The sequence below is a fragment of the Stomoxys calcitrans genome, chromosome 1 (assembly GCF_963082655.1).
Source record: "Stomoxys calcitrans chromosome 1, idStoCalc2.1, whole genome shotgun sequence".
NCBI lineage: Eukaryota > Metazoa > Arthropoda > Insecta > Diptera > Muscidae > Stomoxys > Stomoxys calcitrans.
Genome location: NC_081552.1, coordinates 135,866,824 through 135,893,881, shown reverse-complemented (window position 1 = coordinate 135,893,881; position 27,058 = coordinate 135,866,824). Strand labels below are relative to the sequence as shown.

The window sequence follows — 27,058 nt, the reverse complement described above, 5'->3', positions numbered from 1 at the left end:
AATATGATCTGGGCGCCAGGCCACAGAGATATCCCACGCAATTGGAAAGCGGATGAGCTCGCGAGACTAGGAACTAACATAGACATTCCAGGGATACTGGAATCTGTGGACCAGGACAACAAATGATAGATGGTCACAAAGAGGGGGCTGTGAGCATTCCAAAACTATACGGCCTAATCTAGATTTGAAGAGGTCTACTTCTTTGGTGTCATTGGCTAGAACTGACGTCTCAGTCATTGTGCCCGTCATGACAGGTCACTGTCTAATCGGAAAACATGCTGACAGACTGAAGGTTGCCAGCAACGACTTTTGCAGAAGCTGTGAGGACATCGAAGAAGAAGAGACTATAGAACACCTTCTACATGTGTGTCCCGCAATAGCAATCAAAAGGAGTTCCACTTTAGGTTCTCCATTCTTTAAGAACCTGTCTGATTTAGCGGATGTGAACATTTGCAAGTTATTGGGCCTTTTTAAAGCGATCTGGATGGTTCAACGATAGGAACTAGAAGGCATCTTCCTTCTTCTGTTCCTGCGGTATCACAATGGACGAAAACGTCTAAGTGAGTCTGATGGCAGACTGCCACTTAGACCTAAGCTAGTACGACTTGGTACTGTCTTTAAAAATAGAGCTAGAGGTCTAAAATTTGGCATGTAGGTACAACCAGAAAATATATGATGGGTGACTAAATGACCTTTTTAAAATTCGTACATTTTGGTACCAAAATTGGTACCATTTAGGTATGCAGGTACAACTAGGAAAAATATGATGGGTGACTATAATATTTTTTCAATTCGTATATATTGTATATGCAGATGGAACTAGAAGTCTGAAATTTGGCCTGTAGGTACAACTAAGAACTATATGATAGATAAATAAATTACCTATTCAAAATTCGTACATTTTAGTTAAAAAATTGGTACTATTGTGTACTTTTTGTTCAGATGAATCTTGAGTTCAGAAATTTGGCATGTGGTTACAAATAAGAAATAAATACTAGGTGTCTAAAAGATCTATTAACCATTCGCACATTTTGGTATCAATAATGGTATTTTCTTCATAGATGACGCTAGAGCTCTAAAATTTAGCGTGTAGGTACAACTAAGAAATATAAAATAGGTTATAGAATAGAAGATAGAACATTCCCTATTAAAAGTTCGTACACTTTGGTACCAAAACCTGTGCCATTTGGTACTTTCTTTGCAGAATGAAATTTGGCATGTAGGCACACGAAGGAAAATATAATGGGTGACTAAATGATCAATTCAAAATTCGTACCTAAAAGTGCAAAATAGGTACTTAAACGTGCAAAATGGTACTTTCTTTAAAAATTAAGCTAAATCACTCAAAATTGCGATTCATTTTTACCAATTTGGTACTTTTTTACAGTACGGGACCGATTTCTGAAATTTTATACGCAATTATTAAAAACTTCATAATCTTATAAACTGAGTGACTGCCTAGGTTCTTGGAAGTCCTACACTAAAAAGAGGGTCTTTATATAAAAAAAGAGTTCCGTGACTGACTGATTGCTGACTGACAGACTGATCATCGCCCAGCTCAAACGACTGAGGCTAGAGTCATAGACTCGGGATAATACTGCATATGGTGATATTCGTACGTTTACGTACCAAAAGGTATGAATTGGTACATATTTGCCCAGCGCGAACGGAAAGGGCTAGAATTATGTTCTTGGGCCAAATTAAAGAACGTTTCGAAAAAAATAAGGTTTGGTAAAGAAAATTTTGCAAAATCGTACCGTAAATGGGAGAAATAGTATTTAGTAGTAGTAGTTTATTCATTTTTATAATTTTCTTTTACAAAAATCAAAAATAATATAACTAGTTATAATAGTATTTACAAAGATTATCTTATTAAATTTTCAAACTAATTATAAGAATAACATATCGACTATGTGACAATTACTAAAAAATGTCTGTCACAACCAATTATCAATTGAGTTTCTTCTGCTAAGTTTTTTACATTGAAGAAAAATAGTATATTTTCTTAAATATTTATGAAATATACATAACATTTTACGTAATTTCAAAGCAATTCATGAATTATACATTTTCTGTAATTTAATGCAGTACGAACATAATTATACAATTTTTCCCAGTTATTATCTTCTTCACCATTTAATAAGCTAATTAGCTCTCCTTCTTCTAATTGACTCTTTCCTAGAGATCTAATCCTTAATTCTCTCATAATTGGGCATATTGCAATGAAATGTTGAATAGTGTCATTTTGCTCTGTTACATAAGGTACACTGTGTACTAACCGCCCGGTTAAAAGAGTTGGCATTTAATGGCAGTATATCTGCTCTGGTTCTCATTATTATGGAAATTTTATCCAGATTATAGAAACCTTTCATGTAATCTACGCCAACCTTGTAATTTAAAAATCTGTAATAAGGGGTTTCGCTTGTTAGGGCTCGATCAATTTTTTCCAAATAATTTCCTAACTTGTGTTCTTGCATCAATGCATTAGTTTTTATATTCCATTCTTCTGCAGTTCTTATAACATTATCAGTTCAGATATTCGCTTCGCTCAACCTGCTTACTAACACTTCTGCCCAGACAATTGTTCTATTCCATACCTTCAACGCTAGTTTATGCGGCAGTCTTTCGTTTCCACATTGATGCAGCGTCTTGGAAATATAATTGATATGCATTTGTAGCGGGTAGAATTGATTGTCAACTGTATCGTTTTCAATGAAAATATAAGTTCGGTATAAAATCAGGAAGTTTAAGAGCCCTTTTAAGAAAATACCTTTAAAGCTAGTCCACCTCTTCAAAGCAGGAGTAGCCCCGTATTTGAGCAGCATACGTCTGCGTGGATCTGTATACACTCTTAAAAATTCTTCACTTTGACAAAAGGGTAACCTGTGGTCGGTTTATCAGTGCATTCCACGTTGAATTAATGCAGCTTTTGGATAATCTATTAATTTTTTTGACATGTTTTGTGAATGACATCGAGGGTGTTAGTATAACTCCCAAGTAACAATATTCATTTACTATTTCGATGTTCTGATTTCGGTATGACCATTTATTGGTCACCACCATTATCTTTGATTTCTCCAGATTTACCATAAGATTCAATTGTATACAATTCTCTTTAAGCTTAAATATCATATTTTGCAAAACCACTCTCTCTTCTGCCAGTATAACTATATCGTCTGCATATAATAACCCTCTAATATTGAGGTCCTCCAACATTAGACCGCCTTCCAGCCAGTCATGGAGATCATCTAAATAAAGAGTGAAAAGTTGCGGAGATAATAGACATCCTTGCCTTACGCCTGAATACGTAATGAAGTGTTCTGATAAATCATTGCCTGTCCACACAACAGATTTTGTATTTTGGTATAGAGTCTTTATCATATTCACCATTTTGGTGGACATTCCTGAAGTATGCAATTTATATATCAAAAGGTTTATTGATACCTTAGCGAAAGCCCCGAAAAAGTCGACAAAAAAGGCATACACCTTTTAGTGTATTGGGAATATAACCGTTTCGTTTAGAATGTCATATACTTGACCAGTGTTAAACACTTTATTATATATTGTCGCCATTTCTTCTAGAAACTCATTTGATGCATTTTTGTGGAATACATAAGGCACCCCATCTATCCCTGGAGCTTTGTTGTATTTTGTGTACTATATAGCGTACTGAATATCATTCGCAATAAATGGTTGGTTTAATAGAGCACTAAAATATATTTTGAAATCGTGTGATGATATACTTGTACCAATTTTAAAGTCTTGACCTCTAATTTGCCTAGCTAGCTTCCACCATTCCTTGGCATCAGAAGTTTGACTTATTTTTTGTTCCAGATTTCTGAAAAATTCAATTTTACTCCGTTTACAGGTGTCTATATGATTTTACTATTGGGTTGCCCAAAAAGTAATTGCGGATTTTTTAAAAGAAAGTAGATGCATTTTTAATAAAACTTAGAATGAACTTTAATCAAATATACTTTTTTTACACATTTTTCCTAAAGCAAGCTAAAAGTAACACCTGATAACTGACAGAAGAAATAATGCAATTACAAAGTCACAAGCTGTGAAAAAATTTGTCAACACCGACTATATGAAAAATCCGCAATTAATGAAAAAATTGTTTAGTACCGTTTAGTACCGCAATTGGTATCATTTGGTACTTTCTATACAGATGGAGCTAGAGGTCTGAAATTTGGCATGTCGGTAAAACTAGAAAATATATAGCCAATTTTTGATACTCCCTTTTTGGTGGAGGACTTACAATAACTAGGTAGTCAGTTTATAAAATTATGAAGCACAAAATTTCAGAAATCTGTCCCCTTCTGTAAAGGAAGTACCAAAAATACCAATACATAGAAAAATTATAAAGTCGCCCAATATATATTGTCAAGGTATAAGTGTATATATAATTTTGAGCGCTTAAGCTAAATTCGTAAAGAAAGTACCAATTTGTAGTTTTTAGTACCTATATGTAAGATTTTCAAAATAATATCTTCTCCAAAATTTATAGCCAAGGTAGTTGTAGTAGCTGTATTCCAATTTTGAGAGCTTATGACCACTTTGTAAAGAAAGTACCATTTTGTGTGTTTTAGTGCCTAAATGCACCAATTAAAAACAAATCTTCTAACCGCCCAACATTTACCGTTAAGGTGTAACCGTACGTTTTCTTCCACATGTCGTATTTTTGTCAAGACTGCGATAATATTTGTCAAATTGTCACAGTTCGCCGTAGGCGAATATAAGCTGTTTTTTGCACATTTTGGTACCAAAATGTACGTATTTTGATGGATCATTTAGTCATTCATCATATATATCATTCTTGTACCTAGATGCCAAATTTCAGACCGAAAGCACCAAATGGTACCAAAAATTGCGAGTTGTGAATAGATTATTTAGTCACTAATCATATTTTCCCTAGTTGTACATACATGTCAAACTTCAGACCACCAGCTCCATCTGTAAATAAAGAACCAAATGGTACCAAAATGTAAAAATTTTTAATAGATCATTTAGCCACCAATCAAGTATTTTTTTTAGACCCCAAGCTCCATCTGAACAGAGTTTGCCCATCTTCTCCTTCCGTGATGGCTGTGTCGTCCTTTTGGAAGTCACAGTCCTCTATGAAGACTCAGGGGCCGTGAGCGCTTCCTTTGTTCCCGCTCCGATTTTGTCTTCCTACGCAGGACACTGTCTAGAGTTTCCATTGCGGGAGGGATCGTTTGGTCTGCACAGAGTAGATAAAAGCGGGGAGCTCATTTTCAGCGATTTAGCAGTGTTATGCTCTTCGGGAGATCTGATTCTCTTTTCAGTTTTCGAAGAAGTGCTTGGAAGGCCACCGTATGATACTATGACGCTGAACGTCTGGGTTCAAATCCTGGCGGGACCGTCAGAAAAAAATTTTCTGACTTGTCATTTTGATACCCTCCACCAGATGGGGGTTTACTAATTGCATCATTCCGATTGTAACATCATGAAATATTCGTTTAAGATCCCGTAATGTATAAGTATGTATTGGGTTGCCCAAAACGTAATTGCGGATATTTAAAAAAAAGTAAATGCATTTTTAATAAAACTTAGAATAAACTTTAATCAAATATACTTTTTTTACACTTTTTTCTAAAGCAAGCTAAAAGTAACAGCTGATAACTGACAGAAGAAAGAATGCAATTACAGAGTCACAAACTGTGAAAAAATTTGTCAACGCCGACTATATAAAAATCCGCAATTACTTTTTGGGCAACTTAATATATTCTTGATAGTCATGACATTTTAAGTCGATCTAGAAACGGATATTCCTAGTCCGTCTGTCGAAAGCACGTTAACTTTCGAAGGTGTAGACGCAAGAAATTTTGCACAAATACTTCATATTAGTGTAGGTCAGTTTGGATTGTAAATGTTTTGATATAGCTGCCATATAAACCAATCATAGGTCTAGACTACTTGAGCTCCTAGAGGGCTCAATTCTTATCTGATTTGGCTGAAATTTGGCTCGTGGTGTTTTGATATGTTTCCAACAACTGTGCCAGGAATGGTCTAAATCGGTTCTTAACCTGATATAGCTCCCAAATATCCAATTTTACTTCCTCAGCCTCAGAAGGGCGCAATTATTTTTGATTTGCCTGGATTTTGGAGGTGATATTTTTCTATGACTTCTAACAGTTATTACAAGTGCAGTCCATACCGGTCAATAACTTGATATTAATCCGCCCCATGCCACTATGAACATACACCTAAGCCAGTAATTGGCTTGTTGTGCGCTCTAAAAACTAAAAAGTTACCTCTAAAAAGAAAATTTCAAGTTAGGAATTCCGTTCTACTTACAAAGTCTTTAATTGTTTTCAATACCACTCCCCAAAGTTGGTTCATGTCTGAAATTGTGTCTCCACCTAAGTGCCGGTATTTGTTGGACGCGAAAACCGGACAATGACAAATGAAATACTCGAACGTCTCATCATCTTCCCCGCATGCCCTACACATGCTATCACTTGCCGCATCGATTTTACATAAGTCAGCTCGTAGTCCTATGTGTCCCGTTATGATACCAATAGCTATATTGACCTCCTTCTTACTTCCTTTCAGTAATAGCCTCGTCTTCTCACGATCTGGATCCCCCATAGGATTTTCGCCGTCCTACCGACCGTTTCGCTATTCCACAATGTGCATGTGGAATTCGTGCATGTGCATTCGTCGCCCACTCTCTTAACTGGAACTGCGTCGACCCGAAAGACTTCGGGTTAACAAATTTTATTGACGGCAGACCTCGGGCCTTCCACGCCAAATCGTCTGCCCTTTCATTCCCCCTTACTTCGCTATGACCCGACACCCAAACGATGCGGATTTTGCTATCCTCAGAGAAGGCGTTAATCTCCTTCTTACACTGCAAGACTGTTCGTGACCTTACCGTCGTGGTTGTTATTGCCCTTATGGCAATTTTATTGTCGGTTCACACTCGACGTCCTCGCGTTAGCACCACACCGATTCACGCATTCCGTAATCGCCCGGGACCGTATTATCAGGCAGTCTAAAACAGATCTCAGTCCCTGGGTTCTCAATGTAGACCCCCAGGCCCACTCTGTCCTCTAGCTTTGATCCATCCGTGTAACATGATCTTCCAGATGACAATACTAGGGTTCCGTGCGCCGACGGCAGCAGTGCCTCGCACTCGACTTCAAGGTTCATCTCAGATATCAGATCGGAAACCTCTTCCCTTCCTTCCAGGTTTCCTACCGTCGCCTCGATTATACCGCGATGGTATGAGCTGCTCCCATCCTCAATCCATTCTCCCATCGCCTGAAGTCTCATATCCGCAGTGGCTGCCTCACATGTACTCTGTATGTCAATGGTCGGATATCTAGAATAGACTCCAGTGCCCAGTGGGTGTGGTCCTCATCGCACCGCCAATGCCAAGAGAACATGTTCTCAGAACCAGTTGTATGATCCTTATGTTGCACTTTTTCTTCATAGCAGTCCACCAAACTACTGAGGCGTAAGTAAGTATTGGTATAATCAAGCTTCTATAGAGCCTGTGGACTATCCTCGGATTCAAGCCCCATTTCGAGCCTACGGCCCGTCTACATAGTGTCCAACATCTGTTAGCCTCCTCAGTACGCTCCTGAATGTGACACTTCAATTCAGTTTCCTGTCCAAGATCACACCTAAGTATTTGACCTTGTCAGATATCGAAATTGTCTTATTGAGGAAACGTGGTGCGTTAAATTGGCCCACCTTCGCCTTCCTCGTGAAGAGGCATATTTCAGTCTTCTCTGGGTTATTATTGAGACTTCTAGGTCTAGCCCAGTCATATGCCATATGCAAGACCCTTTCAGCTCTTCTGCATAGCTCGTTCGGATCCTTACCCCTTAGAAGTACTATAACATCGTCTGCATAGCAGACGGGTTCAAATTCCTCCTCAGCCAGGATCCGTAATAGTTTATTTATGGTGGTCACCCATAGGAGTGGCGATAAAATGCCCTCTTGTGGCGTGCCTTGTGCCACTTTCTCCCTTAATTTATGTCATTGGACACACAATTTACCCACCTGTTCCTAAGCATATGGTTTATCCAGTCTTATCCTGGTCCAACCGGTACTGGTCTAAGGATTGGATCAGTGTGTCGGTCCGCACATTGTTAATAGCCCCCTCGATGTCAATGCATACCACCAATGTGTACGATCTGGCATCGAAGGTTTTTTCTATTCTATGCACAACCTCGTGCAGGGCAATCTCCACCGGCCTTCCCTTGACATAAGCTTGCTGTTTGTATTCGAGCAGTTAGCTGGATGTCCTACTCTTTATCATGGTGTCCACAATAAGTTCCATGGTTTTGAGTAGAAAGGACGTAAGGCTTAAGGGGTCTGTAGGACTTTGGAGTCGCATAACTTGCCTTACCGTGCTTGATATAAATACCAACCCAACCTACTGCCAGGCTTTCGGAGTAAATGCTAGTCCTTGGCACGCAGTGAAAATTTTGGCCAGATGAGTCGCCAGATAGTCTGCCTCTTTCTGTAGTAACGCCGGAAATATTCCATCAGGTCCGGGTGACTTAAATAGTTTGAAGCTCTTCAAGGATTCCTTCACCCTAAATTCCGTAATTATAAACCTTCGATCAACGTCATCATTCCAAATCTCCATGAGTCCCGTCGAATTCTATGGAAAATGGGTTTTCATCAAAAGCCTCAACATGTCCTCCATTGTCTCTGCTCTCACTCCCATGTCGTGTACTAAAGTTTCAGTTTGGACATGGGTTTTTGAGAGAAACTTCCATATCTTGCCGATGTCATGAAGGCTATCGACCTGTTCGCGAAAACGCTTCCTAGAGGCGCGTTTTGCCGCTTTGTTAATCTTATTGTATTCCTTGAGCCATGTGTAATACACATCCCAATAAACTTCCGCTTTTTACGACGTTACTCTGTTAAAAAGTTTCGACGTTAGCCTGTTAAAAAGTCTGCGGACCTCGGACCGGTCATCCAGGGTTTTTCTTGGGCTGATTTCTTTTCCCGAAGAGGACAACTTTCTTCGAAGGACCCCACCAGTGCAGTCGTAATCCTGTTGAGATTTTCATCAAAATCTTCCATGCTTGGACAATCTAAATTATCTTGCCCAAGTCTTCTTTTGAGTAACCTTCCGAATTTTGTCCAGTTGGTTTTCAACTTATTTCGGAAGCTTATTGGATTCGGCGCTGGCCGTGCTATTCTAAACCTAATGTAGCGATGGTCAGAGAAAGAGTGTTCCATGGAGACCCTCCAATCCTGAACCTCATCGATCAGATTTTCCGAACATATCGTCACATCTAATACCTCCTCCCTAATCCTATTAACAACGGTAGCGGTGTTACCAATATTAAGTGTTATTAGGTTGTTAGTATTCAAGAACTCTGCCAGGGCTTGGCCCCGCAGGTTGATAGTGTTGGTACTACCTATCTGTTTTGGTCTCCTCATCTGCCGTTGCAGCTACGACGTGGGTGACGGTGTCGCAGAATCGAAACGCAGATAAAATCATGACCGAATTACCGCATACGTCAACGAGTAAAATTGTTCTAAAATTTTTCTTTTGGCATTACCATTCGACATTTCGAGATTATGGCATTAGTTAATGAGAGCATAATAGAGTACCAGCTGTTCGAAATCCACTCGTGAGTTCTGGAGCCATCGATATAAACAATTTAAAAAAAAGTACAAATGTAAGTTTTTGAGTATAATTATAATATGAAATAAATAAATACATACTATTTCGTATTTAGGAATAATTTATGCAAAATAAATGGGCTACAAAAGGTGGAAATGACTCAATTCATGGCCATCGGAATTTGGCCAAAAATTCAATCTAAAGAACAAATGATGCCAAATCTTGGAGAAAGGTAAGAGACGGCCAAATTCAGCTTTGGTGGTACCGCGGTGGACATCCACCTTTTAAAGCTTAGCTCAAACCAATCAAAGTAAATTCAATTTATTATCGTTAAAACATGTTGTTCGCTGATTTGGAGTCGTGGGCAAGCAAATATTTCGGCCGCAGACCAACGCAACAAGACTCGGCACCGTGCTTTAGCACGTGTAACCCAAGAATGGCAAAAAAAATCATGTTTTGTACTTCATTTGGTCCACAGAATAGCTGTCCAATTTGTCACATGCCAATCCGACGGACTGCAAAATATTCCCGTACGGATGCACTGAAGAAATACATTGTACAGGAAAGGGCCGACAAATCGGAAGATTACATTATGTTTCTTTAACGACTCAGAACAAAAGATAATGGAACATGTGGTCATATCGCACAAAAGTGAATGGAATCAAAAATGTTTCCACATACTTTCGTATTTTGAATCAATAAAACATATTTTCACACAAAAAAATGTGGTCGTTTGTCAGCTACCCACTAACTTTCAATAACATGCATTTGATATTAATAATATAAATGTTTTATTTAGATTTTTATGTACGCTTAATTCGGCAATGACACTTGTACCTATCATTTCTCTGCGAATACACACAAAGTTTTTGTTCATTTCAGAATCAGAGGATGACAAGCACAACAAAAGCAACGTAACCATACATTTTTTATTTATAAATTCACGTTTGTATCCAATAATTTCAATAAATTCATATATTTTACAAAAGCCGAGAAGATGTCAATTTTCATTTGTGTTATTTTGTTTTGCCACAAACAAATGTTCAAATCAACTGTAAAAAATAATCGGTAGCCATTTGAAAATTTTCGATGCGACAGCCTTCAAGTGCGATAATACATCCATTCGATATGTGACGAAATCTCATTTGATACAAAAGCGTACTCGATCACGTATGCGGTAATTCGGCCCAGGTATGCTCCACCATCTCCCTGTCTCACCACTGTTGCATCCAACGTTGACAACTCTGGGGAAAATATATAATTCAAATTTTTATGACAAATAACGCAGGTCCTCGGCCGAGTACCAATTTTATTGTCAGTAAAGATGTTCACACTCGACGTCCTCGCGTTAGCACCACACCGATTCACGCATTCCGTAATCGCCCGGGACCGTATTATCAGGCAGTCTAAAACAGATCTCAGTCCCTGGGTTCTCAATGTAGACCCCCAGGCCCACTCTGTCCTCTAGCTTTGATCCATCCGTGTAACATGATCTTCCAGATGACAATACTAGGGTTCCGTGCGCCGACGGCAGCAGTGCCTCGCACTCGACTTCAAGGTTCATCTCAGATATCAGATCGGAAACCTCTTCCCTTCCTTCCAGGTTTCCTACCGTCGCCTCGATTATACCGCGATGGTATGAGCTGCTCCCATCCTCAATCCATTCTCCCATCGCCTGAAGTCTCATATCCGCAGTGGCTGCCTCACATGTACTCTGTATGTCAATGGTCGGATATCTAGAATAGACTCCAGTGCCCAGTGGGTGTGGTCCTCATCGCACCGCCAATGCCAAGAGAACATGTTCTCAGAACCAGTTGTATGATCCTTATGTTGCACTTTTTCTTCATAGCAGTCCACCAAACTACTGAGGCGTAAGTAAGTATTGGTATAATCAAGCTTCTATAGAGCCTGTGGACTATCCTCGGATTCAAGCCCCATTTCGAGCCTACGGCCCGTCTACATAGTGTCCAACATCTGTTAGCCTCCTCAGTACGCTCCTGAATGTGACACTTCAATTCAGTTTCCTGTCCAAGATCACACCTAAGTATTTGACCTTGTCAGATATCGAAATTGTCTTATTGAGGAAACGTGGTGCGTTAAATTGGCCCACCTTCGCCTTCCTCGTGAATAGGCATATTTCAGTCTTCTCTGGGTTATTATTGAGACTTCTAGGTCTAGCCCAGTCATATGCCATATGCAAGACCCTTTCAGCTCTTCTGCATAGCTCGTTCGGATCCTTACCCCTTAGAAGTACTATAACATCGTCTGCATAGCAGACGGGTTCAAATTCCTCCTCAGCCAGGATCCGTAATAGTTTATTTATGGTGGTCACCCATAGGAGTGGCGATAAAATGCCCTCTTGTGGCGTGCCCTGTGCCACTTTCTCCCTTAATTTATGGCATTGGACACACAATTTATCCACCTGTTCCTTAGCATATGGTTTATCCAGTCTTATCCTGGTCCAACCGGTACTGGTCTAAGGATTGGATCAGTGTGTCGGTCCGCACATTGTTAATAGCCCCCTCGATGTCAATGCATACCACCAATGTGTACGATCTGGCATCGAAGGTTTTTTCTATTCTATGCACAACCTCGTGCAGGGCAATCTCCACCGGCCTTCCCTTGACATAAGCTTGCTGTTTGTATTCGAGCAGTTAGCTGGATGTCCTACTCTTTATCATGGTGTCCACAATAAGTTCCATGGTTTTGAGTAGAAAGGAGGTAAGGCTTAAGGGGTCTGTAGGACTTTGGAGTCGCATAACTTGCCTTACCGTGCTTGATATAAATACCAACCCAACCTACTGCCAGGCTTTCGGAGTAAATGCTAGTCCTTGGCACGCAGTGAAAATTTTGGCCAGATGAGTCGCCAGATAGTCTGCCTCTTTCTGTAGTAACGCCGGAAATATTCCATCAGGTCCGGGTGACTTAAATAGTTTGAAGCTCTTCAAGGATTCCTTCACCCTAAATTCCGTAATTATAAACCTTCGATCAACGTCATCATTCCAAATCTCCATGAGTCCCGTCGAATTCTATGGAAAATGGGTTTTCATCAAAAGCCTCAACATGTCCTCCGTTGTCTCTGCTCTCACTCCCATGTCGTGTACTAAAGTTTCAGTTTGGACATGGGTTTTTGAGAGAAACTTCCATATCTTGCCGATGTCATGAAGGCTATCGACCTGTTCGCGAAAACGCTTCCTAGAGGCGCGTTTTGCCGCTTTGTTAATCTTATTGTATTCCTTGAGCCATGTGTAATACACATCCCAATAAACTTCCGCTTTTTACGACGTTACTCTGTTAAAAAGTTTCGACGTTAGCCTGTTAAAAAGTCTGCGGACCTCGGACCGGTCATCCAGGGTTTTTCTTGGGCTGATTTCCTTTCCCGAAGAGGACAACTTTCTTCGAAGGACCCCACCAGTGCAGTGGTTTTTTGTGTTTTGAAATTTACTTTTTATGAACAAATACTTTGTTTTTTAATTAATTAATTGCCTACAAAGTTCCTTAACAGTGTTCTGCTAATGGCAGTAACAAAGGACTGTTAAGTCAGTGGTTTGTGTTTCCACTAGTTAAATTCATCACCTATAGGAGGGGAGAACAACACGCTACGGTCTGACGCCACCACCGCATATGCTGAGTCTTTGAAGTCCATTTCTAGCCTACTCCAAAAGGTAGTACCTATTCCGAGCTACGGAATATCTGAGGTATCTTTACGGCTATCTAAGGAATCTTTACCAATTGCGCAGTAACAGAAGAATTTTGGCAATTTTTAAAATCCTGGCTACGTCCCTGTGTCCATATCTTTAATACCTTGTGACATACAGGGTGTTAAATTTGATCATTTTTGACTTCTCCAACCTTCTGGGGGCCATAACTTTATCTACTGAATAGATTTGCATGATTTAGTACTCTAGAGAAAGAGCTTGATGATATCAAAAAATGCACATAAGGTACCATGCCATCGTGTACTGTTAACGAGATATGAGTTGTTTAATTTTAAAATATCAAAATTTTGACTTGGTTTTTTTCAGTGTTTTTTTAATAACACCGTCAATCTAGAAGCTATAAACTTAAAATTTCATACAATTTCTGCCAGTATCTATGCACAAAAAAAGAAATCATGTTACTATTTTTACCGGTTTAAAAATGGTATCGTTTTCAACATGAAAAAATTTTTTTTTGTCAAAAATTTGCAACTTTTTTCAAAAAATTTACTCCCATTTCCCTAAGTTTTCGCAAACTTTGACCATGAAAGCATTATCATTTCTTTCCATTTTCACAAAGTGGAGGTGATAAGAAAAATGTTAAAATGCTAATTAGACTCATTTCGATATCAAACCACCCCGTTATCTTAACGCCAATATGGCAAAATTTTTTACAAAAGTTTCACACTGGCAAAAAAGTTCCACGGGGATTTCTTAAAGGCTTTTGGGCTTGAATTAAAGCTTGAAGTGTTTTCAATAATTTAAGGTATGTCTCGCCATATTCTAGCCATAAATGTCATGGCAGCCATAATACTACAAAAAAGTAGATTTTTTGAACATGTGCGTGAGAAGATTTTTTTCTTTTTCCTGTATCACTTCTACTACAAAACACAGGAAGAATCATGAAAATATCTCTGTCCTATCCGATTTTATGTAACCGGCAACATAAAAGTTAATTTTTCAAAAAACCGAATATCCAAATTTTTTTGTTGTCGTCATCATTAGCAGTGAAAATTATACCTTTCTAACGATGTATAAAACGATCCTCAACTCGAATTCTATCTACAATATGCAATATAAATGACAGATCTGAATATTTTTCCGTGTCACAGAGTTGACGAGACCACACTGGCGCTGCATAACTTATGCATATGATACGATCTCTATGCCGTCTGGAGGGGGTGGAATAGAGGATAGGTAGGGGTTAAACAGTGTCGGAGACATCATTGACGGTTGAACAACCTGGCGCATCTATTCGTATCAGTCACGGTTACGGCTTGCCATGATACGTCACTCAAGAGATCAGGAGATGCAATGGAAAAGTCTGACGAGCCGCTGCACTTCCTCGTAATCCTAGTGGGGACTTTCTCATTCACCGTGCAAAACGTGTAGCCTTCAATCTGCTCTACCAAAGCCATACCGCGCTGGTCGTTACCTAGGAAAGAAAGCCATGAAATTTGATGCGCATTAAAGTCCCCTAAACCAGACGATTATGGCCAAATAGTAATCCACTTATATAGGGGTTGCAAGCTTGGCCATTAATTGGGACACAGCTACCAACCGGCGGTATGTACACGTTGTATAGCTCTACTTCAGCAGTACCGGACCTGACTGATATCCCCATGCACTCCATGTAGGGGTTACTAACGCCAGGCGGAGGCGAGATGGGTCTATACACGTCAATTGTGATACCAAAGGAACAGAAGAAAGAAGATACCTTCTAGTTCCTATCGTTCAACCAACCACATCGCTTTAAAAAGCCCAATAACTTTCGAATGTTCACATCCGCTAAATCAGACAGGTTCTCAAAGAAATGAGAACCTAAAGTGAAACTACTTCTAACTGCTAGTACGGGACACACACACAAAAGGTGTTCTATAGTCTCTTCTTCGTCGATGTCCCTACAGCTTCTGCAAAAGTCGTTGCTGGCCACCTTCAGTCTGTCGGCATGTTTTCGATTAGACATTGACCTGCCATGACGGACACAATGACTGAGACGTCTGTTCTAGCCAATGACAGCAAGTCTAGATTAGGCCACATAGTTTTGAAATGCTCACAGCTCCCGCTTTGTGACCATATATCATTCGTTGTCCTTCGGGCCTGGTCCTGAAAACTTAGCTCACATTTCGCTAGAGGCATAGCTGGTCGTTTAGTTTTGAGCCATTCGTATAGAATCCTATGTAACTTCTGTTACAAGGGATATCGTACTTCCGATCGGTTCTATCAGAAATAGTGGTACAGCACTTTTTATCAAAAAGCGGCTCAGGTAAGGTGCCTGGAACATCGGATATTGTATCAAGAATAAAACAGTGTCTCATTGGCCGCCACATGGCCAATGAGAAAGCTCCCTTAACCTCACGGCAGTGGTCGCTGCAATTTGTCTAGCCACAATGTCCAGAGGCATAAAATGTAGCATTAAATTCAGTGCATCAGATGGTGTCGTCCTCAGTGCGGCTGTGATGCACAAACAAACCATAATTTGAATCCGGTTAAGTATTGAAGCGCCGTCCACTAGACCACAACCCCATATAGCATTATAGGTCCCACAAGTGCAGTATATACCCAATGCATGACACGCGCTCTAAACCCACAACTTTTGCCAATGGCTCTCTAGCAGGTGTATAAGGCAAGAGTTGCCTTTCTTGCCGTTTCCAAAGTGTTGGATTTGAAGTTCAATTTCGTGTCCAGCAAAACACCCAGGTATTTTGCGCTTTCTTAAATGGAACATTCTCTCCTCCCAAGGAGACAGTTTCCACTGTAGGCAACTTGTATCTCCTGCTGAAAAAACCACTTCTGTCTTGCACAGATTTATACCTGTACCACTTTCGATAGCCCACTTTGCTGTTGCACGTAGAGCTTCCTGAAGTATGTCTCTTAGAGTGCTGGGAAACTGTTCCCTAACCGCAATTGCCAGGTCATCAACATTCGCGACCACTTTTACAGCTTTTTCTTCCGAGACAATAAGATATTGTTAATGGCTATATTGCAAAGTTGAGAGGACACCTCCTTGAGGTGCCGTAAAGCATCCTTTAGTAAGTATGTTATTAATAAACTTTCTTACGTTAGAGTTGATGCCCACAAACTCCTTCATGATTGACGTCGGTTATACATTATTGAGAGCACCTTCAATGTCAATAAATGCTACCATTGTATATTCCTTGACAACGAGAGAACCCTCTATGTATCCGACTAGGCCGTGAAGGGCTGTTGCAGTGGATTTGCTTTTACTATATGCATGCTGCTGCCACGACAGGCGATCTCCAGGTATCTTTGCCCTAAGATATGTTTCTATCAACCTCTCAAAAGTCTTCAGCACAAAGGTTGACAGACTAATAGGACGAAAATCGTTCGCCTTCGTGTGACAGGGTTGTCTTGCTTTCTCAGCTCAGCCTTAAAGATGCCCCAATCGTGTAGTCCTATTGTAGCTTTTGCTCTGTTGAAGAGTTTTCTGCAGTCCTTCCTTAGACCATCCTCCGTAGTTTCCACTTCCTTTTCTGGTCTACAAGGGAAAGAAGTGCAGAATTTGTGCCGAATCCGCCTTTCTTCCGTTTAGCCGAGGGACCACTTCTGCAGTATTTTCTCCAAGACTGAAACTAATCTAACGATGATTATATCTTCCGATACAAAGGTACAATCTAGTATCTCCTGCCTGTTCCTGTTAATAAAGATCGGTTTATCCTCTTTATTACAAATCGCCAGATTGCAACTTATAATATATTCGATAAGCAGCTTACCCATTTCGTTGATATCCGGACTTCCCCATATCTGGTGATGTGCATTAGCATCACTTCCTACAATGTGGCTCTTCTCCCTGCAAAAGCGGCTTCAACCAGCAACTTAAGGTTTGAAGGCGGCATCTCTGAATCGTGTTCAATATAGGAAAGCCAGCCAGCAATAAGACTTGGACACTTGCGCGGTGGACGATTGCTGCTTAGATGCTTCACTAGTTGCTGCTGATGAAGTCCTTTTTGAGTTCCGTCCTCCCCCACTGACGCACACCTTGAGCCCAGTCCAACCGGATGACCCACCCGTGGTTGAACGATTGGGATTACATTCCCTTAGACTTCCAAGTATCGCTTCAGGATCTGGGGATATCCTTGGTACCCAAGCATGCGCCATTGGTCGAGAAGGTATATCTTCCTTCTTGACTAAATCTAGTGCTGCACCTGGCCAGATCTCACAATTTTTTTTTCAGCGCACAACGAAACATTTCAATTGAGCGTTGATCCCCGAAAGCAATTAGTCTGTATCGACCCCGATACCAGCCTGCATCGTCACAAACAGGAAATTCCGCAAGGACATCGGAGTATGACGGTCAATTAACTATCTCACTCCAATTATTCCTAGATATGCAGCCCTGTTCTTCTCCGTTGACATCACTAAACTGTCCCAAGCGACAGTTACCTAGTTCTGTTAGCCATGGGATGCCGCAACCTTTTGGCTAACTGCGGTGCAGTTTCCGAATCTAGATGTGTAGTCTTTGCTGTAGCCTAAGCAGCAAATTCGCGAGCTCAATTTAGGGAGTCTCTCTCCCTATTAGTGCGAGTCTTAGGATCATTCGCACCAAGCCTCTCAATAAACCTGAGAGCAATGCGTCTTCTATTATTCCAACCTCTTAAAGACCGTGTTGGTTTGCCGGGGATGGCCGATGGCCTAGGCAAATTATAGGCATGCGAAGAATAAATAGGTTCGGCCTAGTCCTTTAGACTCGAACCAGGTGTCTTCGTCAAAAGCCCCTGCTGACCAGTCGTCTCTCGGCTAGTGGAGCCTGGAGCAGCCGCTCCACCAGTCAAGTTTTCAGTAGCAGACAACATGCTACTGTCTGATACCACCACCGCAGCAGTTGGGTCTTTGGAGTACATTCTAAGCCTACTTCCGGGCTCTAGATATTCCTCTTTGAAATCCCAACAAAAGATTTTCTATCGATTATTTCCCCAAATACTCATTTGGGATAAAGATAATTTCAAAATCGGCATTTATATTAAATTTGTTGTGGGGGCTAAAAAAATTGTTTGGTGGGAAAACTTTTTTGTATGTAGGAATTTAAGGGGCAAATGAAGTAAATAAAACATAAGCCCAAATGCGGGATCTGGGCTTTGCGTTTTGAGAACTTAAGAGGGTTTTCCAATTTTTTAAAAAAAAATCCTATTTTCAAGTTCATATCACATCCGTTTAAATTGGCATCGGATAAAAGAGATCCAGAGTTCAAATCTGGATCAGGGCGGGGACATTCAAAATTTCTTTTTATAACCAAACTTATTAGAACACCCAAAACCAAAAGTGGAGTGATAGGCACAATATGGGTATGAAATGAAAGGTATTGGAGACTAGAAAACAAATATTGTATTAAATTTTGGTCCAGGTACCCAGCGGGCCGCCTCAACCCCAAAACTTCTCTAAACAAATATATTCGACGTTCCTATCTATATGGAACTCAAATGATAAGTATTAGGCAGTAGATTACAAATATGGCATAAAAAATTAGGTCCAAGTAATGGGAGGTCGCGCCACCCCCAAATGGGCTTAGCCGACCATGGCTCAATGGGATTCGAATGAAAGTTATTTGGGAGCAGATTACGAATATAACATAAAAGTTTGCGTTCATGTCTAGGTGAAACTATTCCTCCTATAAGTACGTCGAATAGGTTAATTGACCCATTACGGCAATATGGGACTCAAATGATAGGCATTTGAGAGTAGAAAACGAATTTGATATCAAATTTTGGAGCCAAGTGTTTTGGGGGTACACCCTAAATCGCCTCCTTAATTGCACCACATTTCCGACAATAGCTATAAAGAGCACAAATCAACGGTATTTGGGAGTAACGAACGAATTTGATATCTATTTTCAGAGCAAAGTGCCAGTGGCCGCCCCAGCTCCAAACCGTCACCATATTTGAGTCGAAATGTCTCCGCTAAAAAGGACTTCTCATTACCCTAATTTTTAAAAATGCCAGATCTCGGAGATTTCTAATGTGATTCGTTCAAATTTTTTTGCACTCTCAAGTCACTAAAAACAAAACATGGTTTCTATTGTTGTATATATAAACCAATCACGACAATATAGAGCCACACCCCAAAATACCTCCCTATTATTTAAAAGCTATTTGGGGTAGAAATTTATTGATTTTCGGGAAATTGATATTTATTTTTAGAACAAAGACCGTAGAGTCCACCCCACCCTCAAACACAACTTAATTTCCGATCATGTCATTATGGGGCTCATATGAAATGTTTTTGAAAGTAGAGCACGAATCTTACATTTACTTTGATGGCCAAGTGACCACCCCTGAAATACCCCCTACTAAACCGGAAATATTTACCAATCCCATGGCAGCCGGTTGTACGCACCGGATTTACCCGATGAAACTCTTCATCGGCAAGGGCTGCCGCCTCAGCGTACGTGTTCGTCTTTTTTTTCGTCATGGGAGAGGCACATCTCGAAGTGCCTTTTCCGCACGCTTCTGATCCGTGCCGGGATTGAAAAGTTCCCCAGACCTTGGTTCTGTACGGTTTGCCAGAACCGCCACCATCACCGGTCAGTGTCAGTGAGGTGTAACACTGCATGGAGTGGGCACATTTGCGATCATGCTCTGGCCTCATTTTACTACGGGAGTATAGTCATACAGGATATGTTTCTAGGTTCTGTGCGAACATAGCCAGCAGTGGGTCACAAGCGTCGTTGTCGTCGCCTTCTGGGTCCTCGTCGTCGGACTATGTGACCCCCAGCAGCATTCCATTTTTGTAACTAAATTGCAACGGTCTCCGTGGCAAAATCGATGAGATTGTAGAATTTATGAGTCGGAAGAGCATATGGGCCGCAGTGATCCAAGAGACAAAGCTGACCAACACCTGCAGCTTGCACAGTTGTCACGGATACAATGTGCTATGTACGGATCGCTCAAGGAATGGAGGTGGGGGATTGGCCTTTGCGATACACCATTCCGTGCAAAATAGACCAATCTCGCCTGCGCCTGGCGCTAGTGACCCCTAGCGTGCATGGGGATAGCAGTCAGATCAGGTACTGCCGAGAAGAGCTACGTGTACATACCGCCTGTTGGTAGCTGTGTCCCAATTAAAAGGCGAAGCTTACAACCCCGACATAAATGGGTTACTATCTGGTCATAATCGTCAGGTTCTAGGGAATTTTAATGTACATCACACTTCATGGCATTCTCCCCTAGGTAACGACCAGCGTGGAATAGCTATGGCAGAGCAGATTGAAGGCTCCACGTTTTACACGGCAAATAAGGATGCCCCCACCAGGATTACAAGGATGTGCAGCAGCCATAGGACGTGTTGGCGATGTCGTCAAATAATTTGGCATGGCTGACCGTGTCGCATGCCTTCGATAGGTCCAGTGCCACGAGGACCGTCCTATCACATGGCCTGGGCTGATTGAAGCCACGACAAATGTGTGTGGTGATGGCATGCAAAGCTGTTGTTGTGCTATGCAGTCTCCGAAATGCATGTTGATGCTCGGCGAATGGAAATTCTCCTACGAGGCTCGGGAGGAGTAATGCCTCAAGAGTCTTTGCCATTGGTGAGAGAAGGGAGATCGGTCTGTACGACTCCCCCAAACTCGGGTCCTTTCCAGGCTTCAGTAGCGGGATCACTCTGCCCATTTTCCAGACATCGGGAACTATAAGAGTGTTCAATGACAGGGTGAGGACAGTGGTAAGGTACTCAACTCCAGGTGAATCCAGATTCTTCAACATCTATGTAGAGATTCCGTCGGGGCCCAACGCCTTAGAAGATTTGGCGCCACGGATGACATTCGTAACTTCGCCCACGGTAAATTGTGATGGCCAATCCCATGGCAGCCGGTTGTACGCACCGGATTGACCCGATGGAATCCTCATCGGCAAGGGCTGCCGCCTCAGTGTACGTGTTCGTCTTTTTTCGTCATGGGAGAAGCACATCCCGGAGTGCCTTCTCCGCACGCTTCTGGTCCGTGCCGGGATTGAAAGAACCCCAGACCTTGGTTCTGTACGGTTTGCTAGAACCGCCACTATCATCGGTCGGTGTCGGTGTGGTGTAACCGGTGTATGGAGTGGGTACATTTCCGATCTTTCTCTGTCCTCACTTTACTACAGGAGTATGGTCATACTCGATATGTCGCAAGGTGCTGTACGAATATAGCCAGCAGTGAGTCACAAGCGTCGTTGCGTTCTGCCTTCTGCGTCCTCGTCGTCGGACTATGTGACCCAACAGCAGCATCCCAGCCCCAATATTGCCAGGCCAGTGACGGGAAATGTATCATTTTTCTAATTAAACTGCAACGGTTTTCGTGGCAAGATCGATGAGATTGTGAATTTCATGAGTCGGAAAAATATATTGGTCGCAGCGATCAAGGAGACAAAGCTGACCAACACCTGCAGCTTGCACAGTTGTCACGGATACAATGTGCTATATACGGATCGCTCGAGGAATGGAGGTGGGGGATTGGCCTTCGTGATACACCATTCCGTGCAATATAGTCCTATCTCGCCTGCGCCTGGCGCTAGTGACCACTACATGGAGTGCATGGGGATAGCAGTCAAGACCGTTACTGCCGAGATAGAGCTATACAACGTGTACATACCGCCGGTTGGTAGCTGTGTCCCGATTAATGGCCAAGCTTACAACCCCGACATATGTGGGTTACTATCAGGTAATGATCAGCGTGGCATAGTTTTGGCAGAGCAAATTGACGGCTCCACGTTTTGCACGATGAATGAGGATGCCGCCACTAGGATTACGAGGAAGTGCAGCAGCTCGCCAGAAATTTCCATTGCATCCCCTGATCTCCTGAGTGACGTATCCTGGCAAGCCGTCATCTCTTTGGGGTCAGACCACCTCTCCATAATTCTCACCATCGACGGACCACCCGACTTCATAACCTCTGATCGCCGGACGTTTATCAATCATAAGAAGCCCGATTGGGCTGGCTTCAGAGAGTACCAATCGCCGCTTCAGTGAACTGCCACCCCCCTCGGATGTGCTAGTGGACATCATTTACGCAGCAGCCGGTCGAATAACCCAAGTGCGGCCTATTTCCCGGCGGCACTAACCCCAGAATCAACGAACATAAGCGGAATTTGTGGGTGGAACACTTGGAGCAATGTAACTTAAGCACCGGTGTAGGCAAACTGTGGTCTACTATCAAGTCACTCTCGAATCCCGGTAGACGGGATGACAGAACCTCAGTCACTTTTGGCGAAGTAGCCGTGACTGATCCGAAGAGATGCGCCAGGTTGTTCACCAGTCAATTAATTGTGCATCCCGAGAATGACTGGGCAAGGAGGAGAGCCATTCGCCGTATTCGTGGTCTCCGAGCCGATGGACAGCCATCACAATTTACCGTGGGCGAAGTTATGAATATCATTCGTAGCGCCAAATCATCCAAGGCGTGGGCCCCGACGGAAAATCTAAAGAATCTGGATTTACCTGGAGTTGAGTACCTAACTACTGTCCTGAACCTGTCTTTGAACACTCTTATAGTTAGCGATGTCTGGAAAATGGGCAGAGTGATCCCGCTACTGAAACCTGGAAAGGACCCGAGTTTGGGGGAGTCGTACAGACCGATCTCCCTTCTCTCACCAGTAGCAAAGACACTTGAGGCATTTCTCCTCCCGACCCTTGTAGGAGAATTACCATTCGCCGGGCATCAACATGGATTTCGAAGACTGCATAGCCCAAGAACAGCTTTGCATGCCATCACCGCACACATTTGCTGTGGCTTCAATCAGCCCAGGCCATGTGATAGGATGGTCCTCGTGGCACTGGACCTACCGAAGGCATTCGACACGGTCAGCCCTGCCGAACTATTTGAGAACATCGCCATCACGTCCCTCCAGCCAGGCCTGAAACGCTGTGTCGCGAACTATCTGTGTGGTCGCCAGTCACTTTTAGAATTTAGCGATAAGAAGTCGAAGCACCGTAGAGTAAAACAGGGAGTTGCCCAAGGTGGGGTGTTATCTCCGGCACTGTTTAACCCCTACCTATCCTGCATTCCACCCCCTCCAGACGGCATAGAGATCGTATCATATGCGGATGATGACGATCATGGCATCAGGCCCCCACCCATTGATGACATCTGCGATAGGTTGAACGTCTACCTCAACGAGCTTGCCTCATATTTCGCTGCAAGAAATCTGAAGATATCCGCCACCAAATCTTCAGTCACATTGTTCACTTCAAATACGCGTGAGGTGAATACTGAGCTGACTGTGATGGTCGATGGAGAAATGATTATGGTCGGAATCATTTCCATCAAGTGTCCCAAAATACTTGGTGTCACATTTGACAGCTCTTATACATTCTACCCACATGCCACAGCAATTTGCCATAAAGTCAAAGCAAAAACAAGGTCCACAAGTCACTTGCTGGCAGCACTTGGGAAGCAGACAAAGAAACTTTGTTGACCTTGTTGTGATACGCAGTGGAATAATATTCAGATCTGTCAGAATGCCGCCCTCCGAACTGCGACGGGCTGTCTCCTCTGTTCTCATGTGGACCACCTCCATCAGGAGAGAAAGATCCTACCAATGCGAAGACATAACTACATGCTGTCTACGCAATACCTTTTGGGCTGTTATCGCAGAGACCATCTAAATCATCATCTTGTGGATAGATATCCACCGCCCAGAAGCCTTAAGGTAGATCTACATGATCTAGAGCGTGAGGTCCAGCGCTACAACAGAGAACCTCTAGATCAAACGGCAAATAAAGCAGGTCTAAACAACATTCATGCAGACTATCAGGTGAATGTAGTCCTTGGAGAACGACCGCCACCCATTGCACCTGAAGAAATCGACCTCCCCCGGCAAACCAGAGTAGTTCTGGCTCCACTACGATCCGGCAGATGCAGCCGCCTAAATTCCTACAGAATTAGGATTGATGCCGACGTGCAAGATGTATGACCCGATTGTAACCGGGGACCGCACGATACACGTTACATGTTTAAACTACCCGGACAGACCCACTCGACTCAGACCCAGATCCCTGTGGACGCACCCCATCTTAGTCGCAGAGTTCTTAGGTCTTGACACTCAACAGAATCAAGCAGACGAAAGATTGAACACAATAAACTGCTACAATAACAACAACAACAACGTTGATCCTAGGTTTATAATAACGGAATTTATGGTGAAGGAACCCTTGAGGAGCTTCAAACCATTTAAGTCACCCGGACCTGATGGAATATTTCCGACGTTACTGCAGAAAGAGGCAGAATATCTGGCGCCTCGTCTGGCCAAAATTTGCACAGCGCGCCTAGGACTTTCATATACTCCAAAAGCCTGGTAGGAGGCAAGTGTGGTGTTTATACCCAAGTCTGGTAATGCAAGTTATGCGACACCAAAGACCTACGGACCCATAAGCCTTACGTCCTTTCTACTCAAAACCATGGAACGTATTGTGGACACCATGATAAAGGTAGGACATCCAGCGAACTGCTCGAATACAAACAGCAAGCTTATGTCAAGGAAAGGCCGGTAGAGATTGCCCTGCACGAGGTTGTGCATAGAATAGAAAAAACCTTCGATGCCAGATTGTACACATTGGTGGTATGCATTGATATCGAGGGGGCTATTAACAATGTGCGGACCGACACACTGATCCAATCCTTAGACCAGTACCGGGAGAACCCGGCCCTTGGAGACTGGATAAACCATATGCTAAGGAACAGGTGGATAAATTGTCCCATGGCATAAATATAAGGGAGAAAGTGGCACAGGGCACGCCACAGGGGAGCATTTTATCGCCACTCCTATGGGTGACCACCATAAAGGACCTATTTACGGATGTGGATTTGAATTTGGCTTATTATTATTTTGGCAGGGAGAAATAGTGTCTTGAAAGTTGTTCATATTAACGCTCAGTCTCTTCAAAAAATTAATGAACCGAGGAATTTGTTTCAAGGTTCAGATATTGATTTTGTTTGTGTTTCTGAGACATGGTTTAAACCAAGTATACTTGACGGAATGATAGATTTTCAGGGATACAACTTAATTCGTATGGATCGCACATTACGCGGGAGTGGTAGAGATATATGTGAAGAATAATTCAGCCTATCGAATATATACTTTTTTCAATTTTCAGTGAAATTAAGCAGGTATTGGTTGTTGTTGTAGCGTTCCGGTCCATAGGACCGATCGCTGCAGGAACGTGATCCGTTATTTTTTTCGTTTGCAGGTCGAACGAACGCTTCGACAAACAGGCCATATTTATTGTAAAACTCTCATTAAGTATTCTGCCAATCTATAGTATGGGACCCATAATAAACTATGCTTAAGGTGCTAAGCTAACATGTTCCCGCGGCGATCGGTCTTTTGAATCGGAACAAATCGTCGCTCCAACCAGGAATCTTGACTTTGAAGACAAAGCGGGGGTCAACTAACATAAGCGGAATTTATTTCAACAAATAGCTAATTCCGTTGGAGTCCTTCGGGTGAGGTCCATTGGGGCTGTGTGGGGACATTCATTGGGTCCCAGTTTTTTTTTACCGCCTAACTCTGGATATAGGAGCTATCCGGCACATTGTAGCAAAGGCACACCAATACCGTAAATATAGTGCTTTTTCAGCAATTTGGGGAAACGTTTGTTGTTGTTGCGATGCAACAATACAACAAATTATTAGTCTTCCTAAAATTAAGCCTTACGACTAGAAATAAAAATGCATTTTTTTAGCTGCCAAAAATTAAAATCGTATATATTGTCCTTCCACTATTCCCCATAAAAAAATTACCTTTTATTATGTCAGCGCACGACTTTTTTCCATACGACTGGACTAAAACTAATGGAGTCATAATATATTAATACACTACTAATATGCACAGCAATAAATACACTAAACAGCAAAATATACCCAACAAATTTGTTTGAAAGCAAGAAGGGTCCATATGTCGACTAATCGATTAATCGACTTTTTGTGCACAAACATCGAAAAGTTGAAGTCGACATTATAGGAACGGCGTATACAACATCAAACCACAGTGCCATACAGCCCCAGCAGAACGGCGTTGCTGAACGAATGAATCGCAATCTCGTGCGGACAAAGATCGTGCCAATTTCCCGCTTTCGTAAATCACGAATTGCTTAACTTGATTTTCGTTCAATAAGCTCAAAACATTATTAGCATACACAACTTCTGATCAGAAGCAATATGGATGCAAAACAAATTCGTCTTTACTTTTGAAGCCATGTTTCATGCATAACCTATTTAATAGATTACTGCACAAAAGTATGTTAAAACCATATTTTTCTGTAAAAATTTTAAAAAATATTACTTTACATTATATGGTTGCCCAAAAAGTAATTGCGGATTTTTTAAAAGAAAGTAAATTCATTTTTAATAAAACTTAGAATGAACTTTAATCAAATATACTTTTTTTACACTTTTTTTCTAAAGCAAGCTAAAAGTAACACCTGATAACTGACAGAAGAAATAATGCAATTACAGAGTCACAAGCTGTGAAAAAATTTGTCAACCGACTATATGAAAAATCCGCAATTACTTTTTGGGCAACCCAATATAAAAAAACTAGTAAAAATCTGCCATTTGAGATTGGGTGAAGATAACTCTTTGAAATTAGAGATGAGGTGCTACCGAGATGGAGTGTAAAACATCAAGGCCCTGGGTGGTGCTGGCACCTCTTTCCAGTTGGTTACCTCGGCATTTCCAAAAATTGTTCGGACTACCATATCTTCATCTAGACCGATTTCCATTTTTTGCTGGATAGTGCTCAAATATCCT

At 41.9% G+C, this 27,058-nt stretch overlaps 1 protein-coding gene across 1 annotated transcript in view; it reads right to left on the bottom strand.

Annotated features, from left to right (window-relative positions):
* LOC106092072 (uncharacterized) overlaps window positions 1-26,196 on the bottom strand; it is a 147,629-nt gene extending 121,433 nt beyond the window's left edge. The window contains exon 1 of the mRNA XM_059364166.1: window positions 26,051-26,196. Within this exon, the coding sequence (XP_059220149.1) occupies window positions 26,051-26,111 (61 nt within the window). The 5' untranslated portion in view covers window positions 26,112-26,196. The remainder of the gene's footprint in view (window positions 1-26,050) is intronic.
* Between the last annotated feature and the right edge of the window lie 862 nt (window positions 26,197-27,058).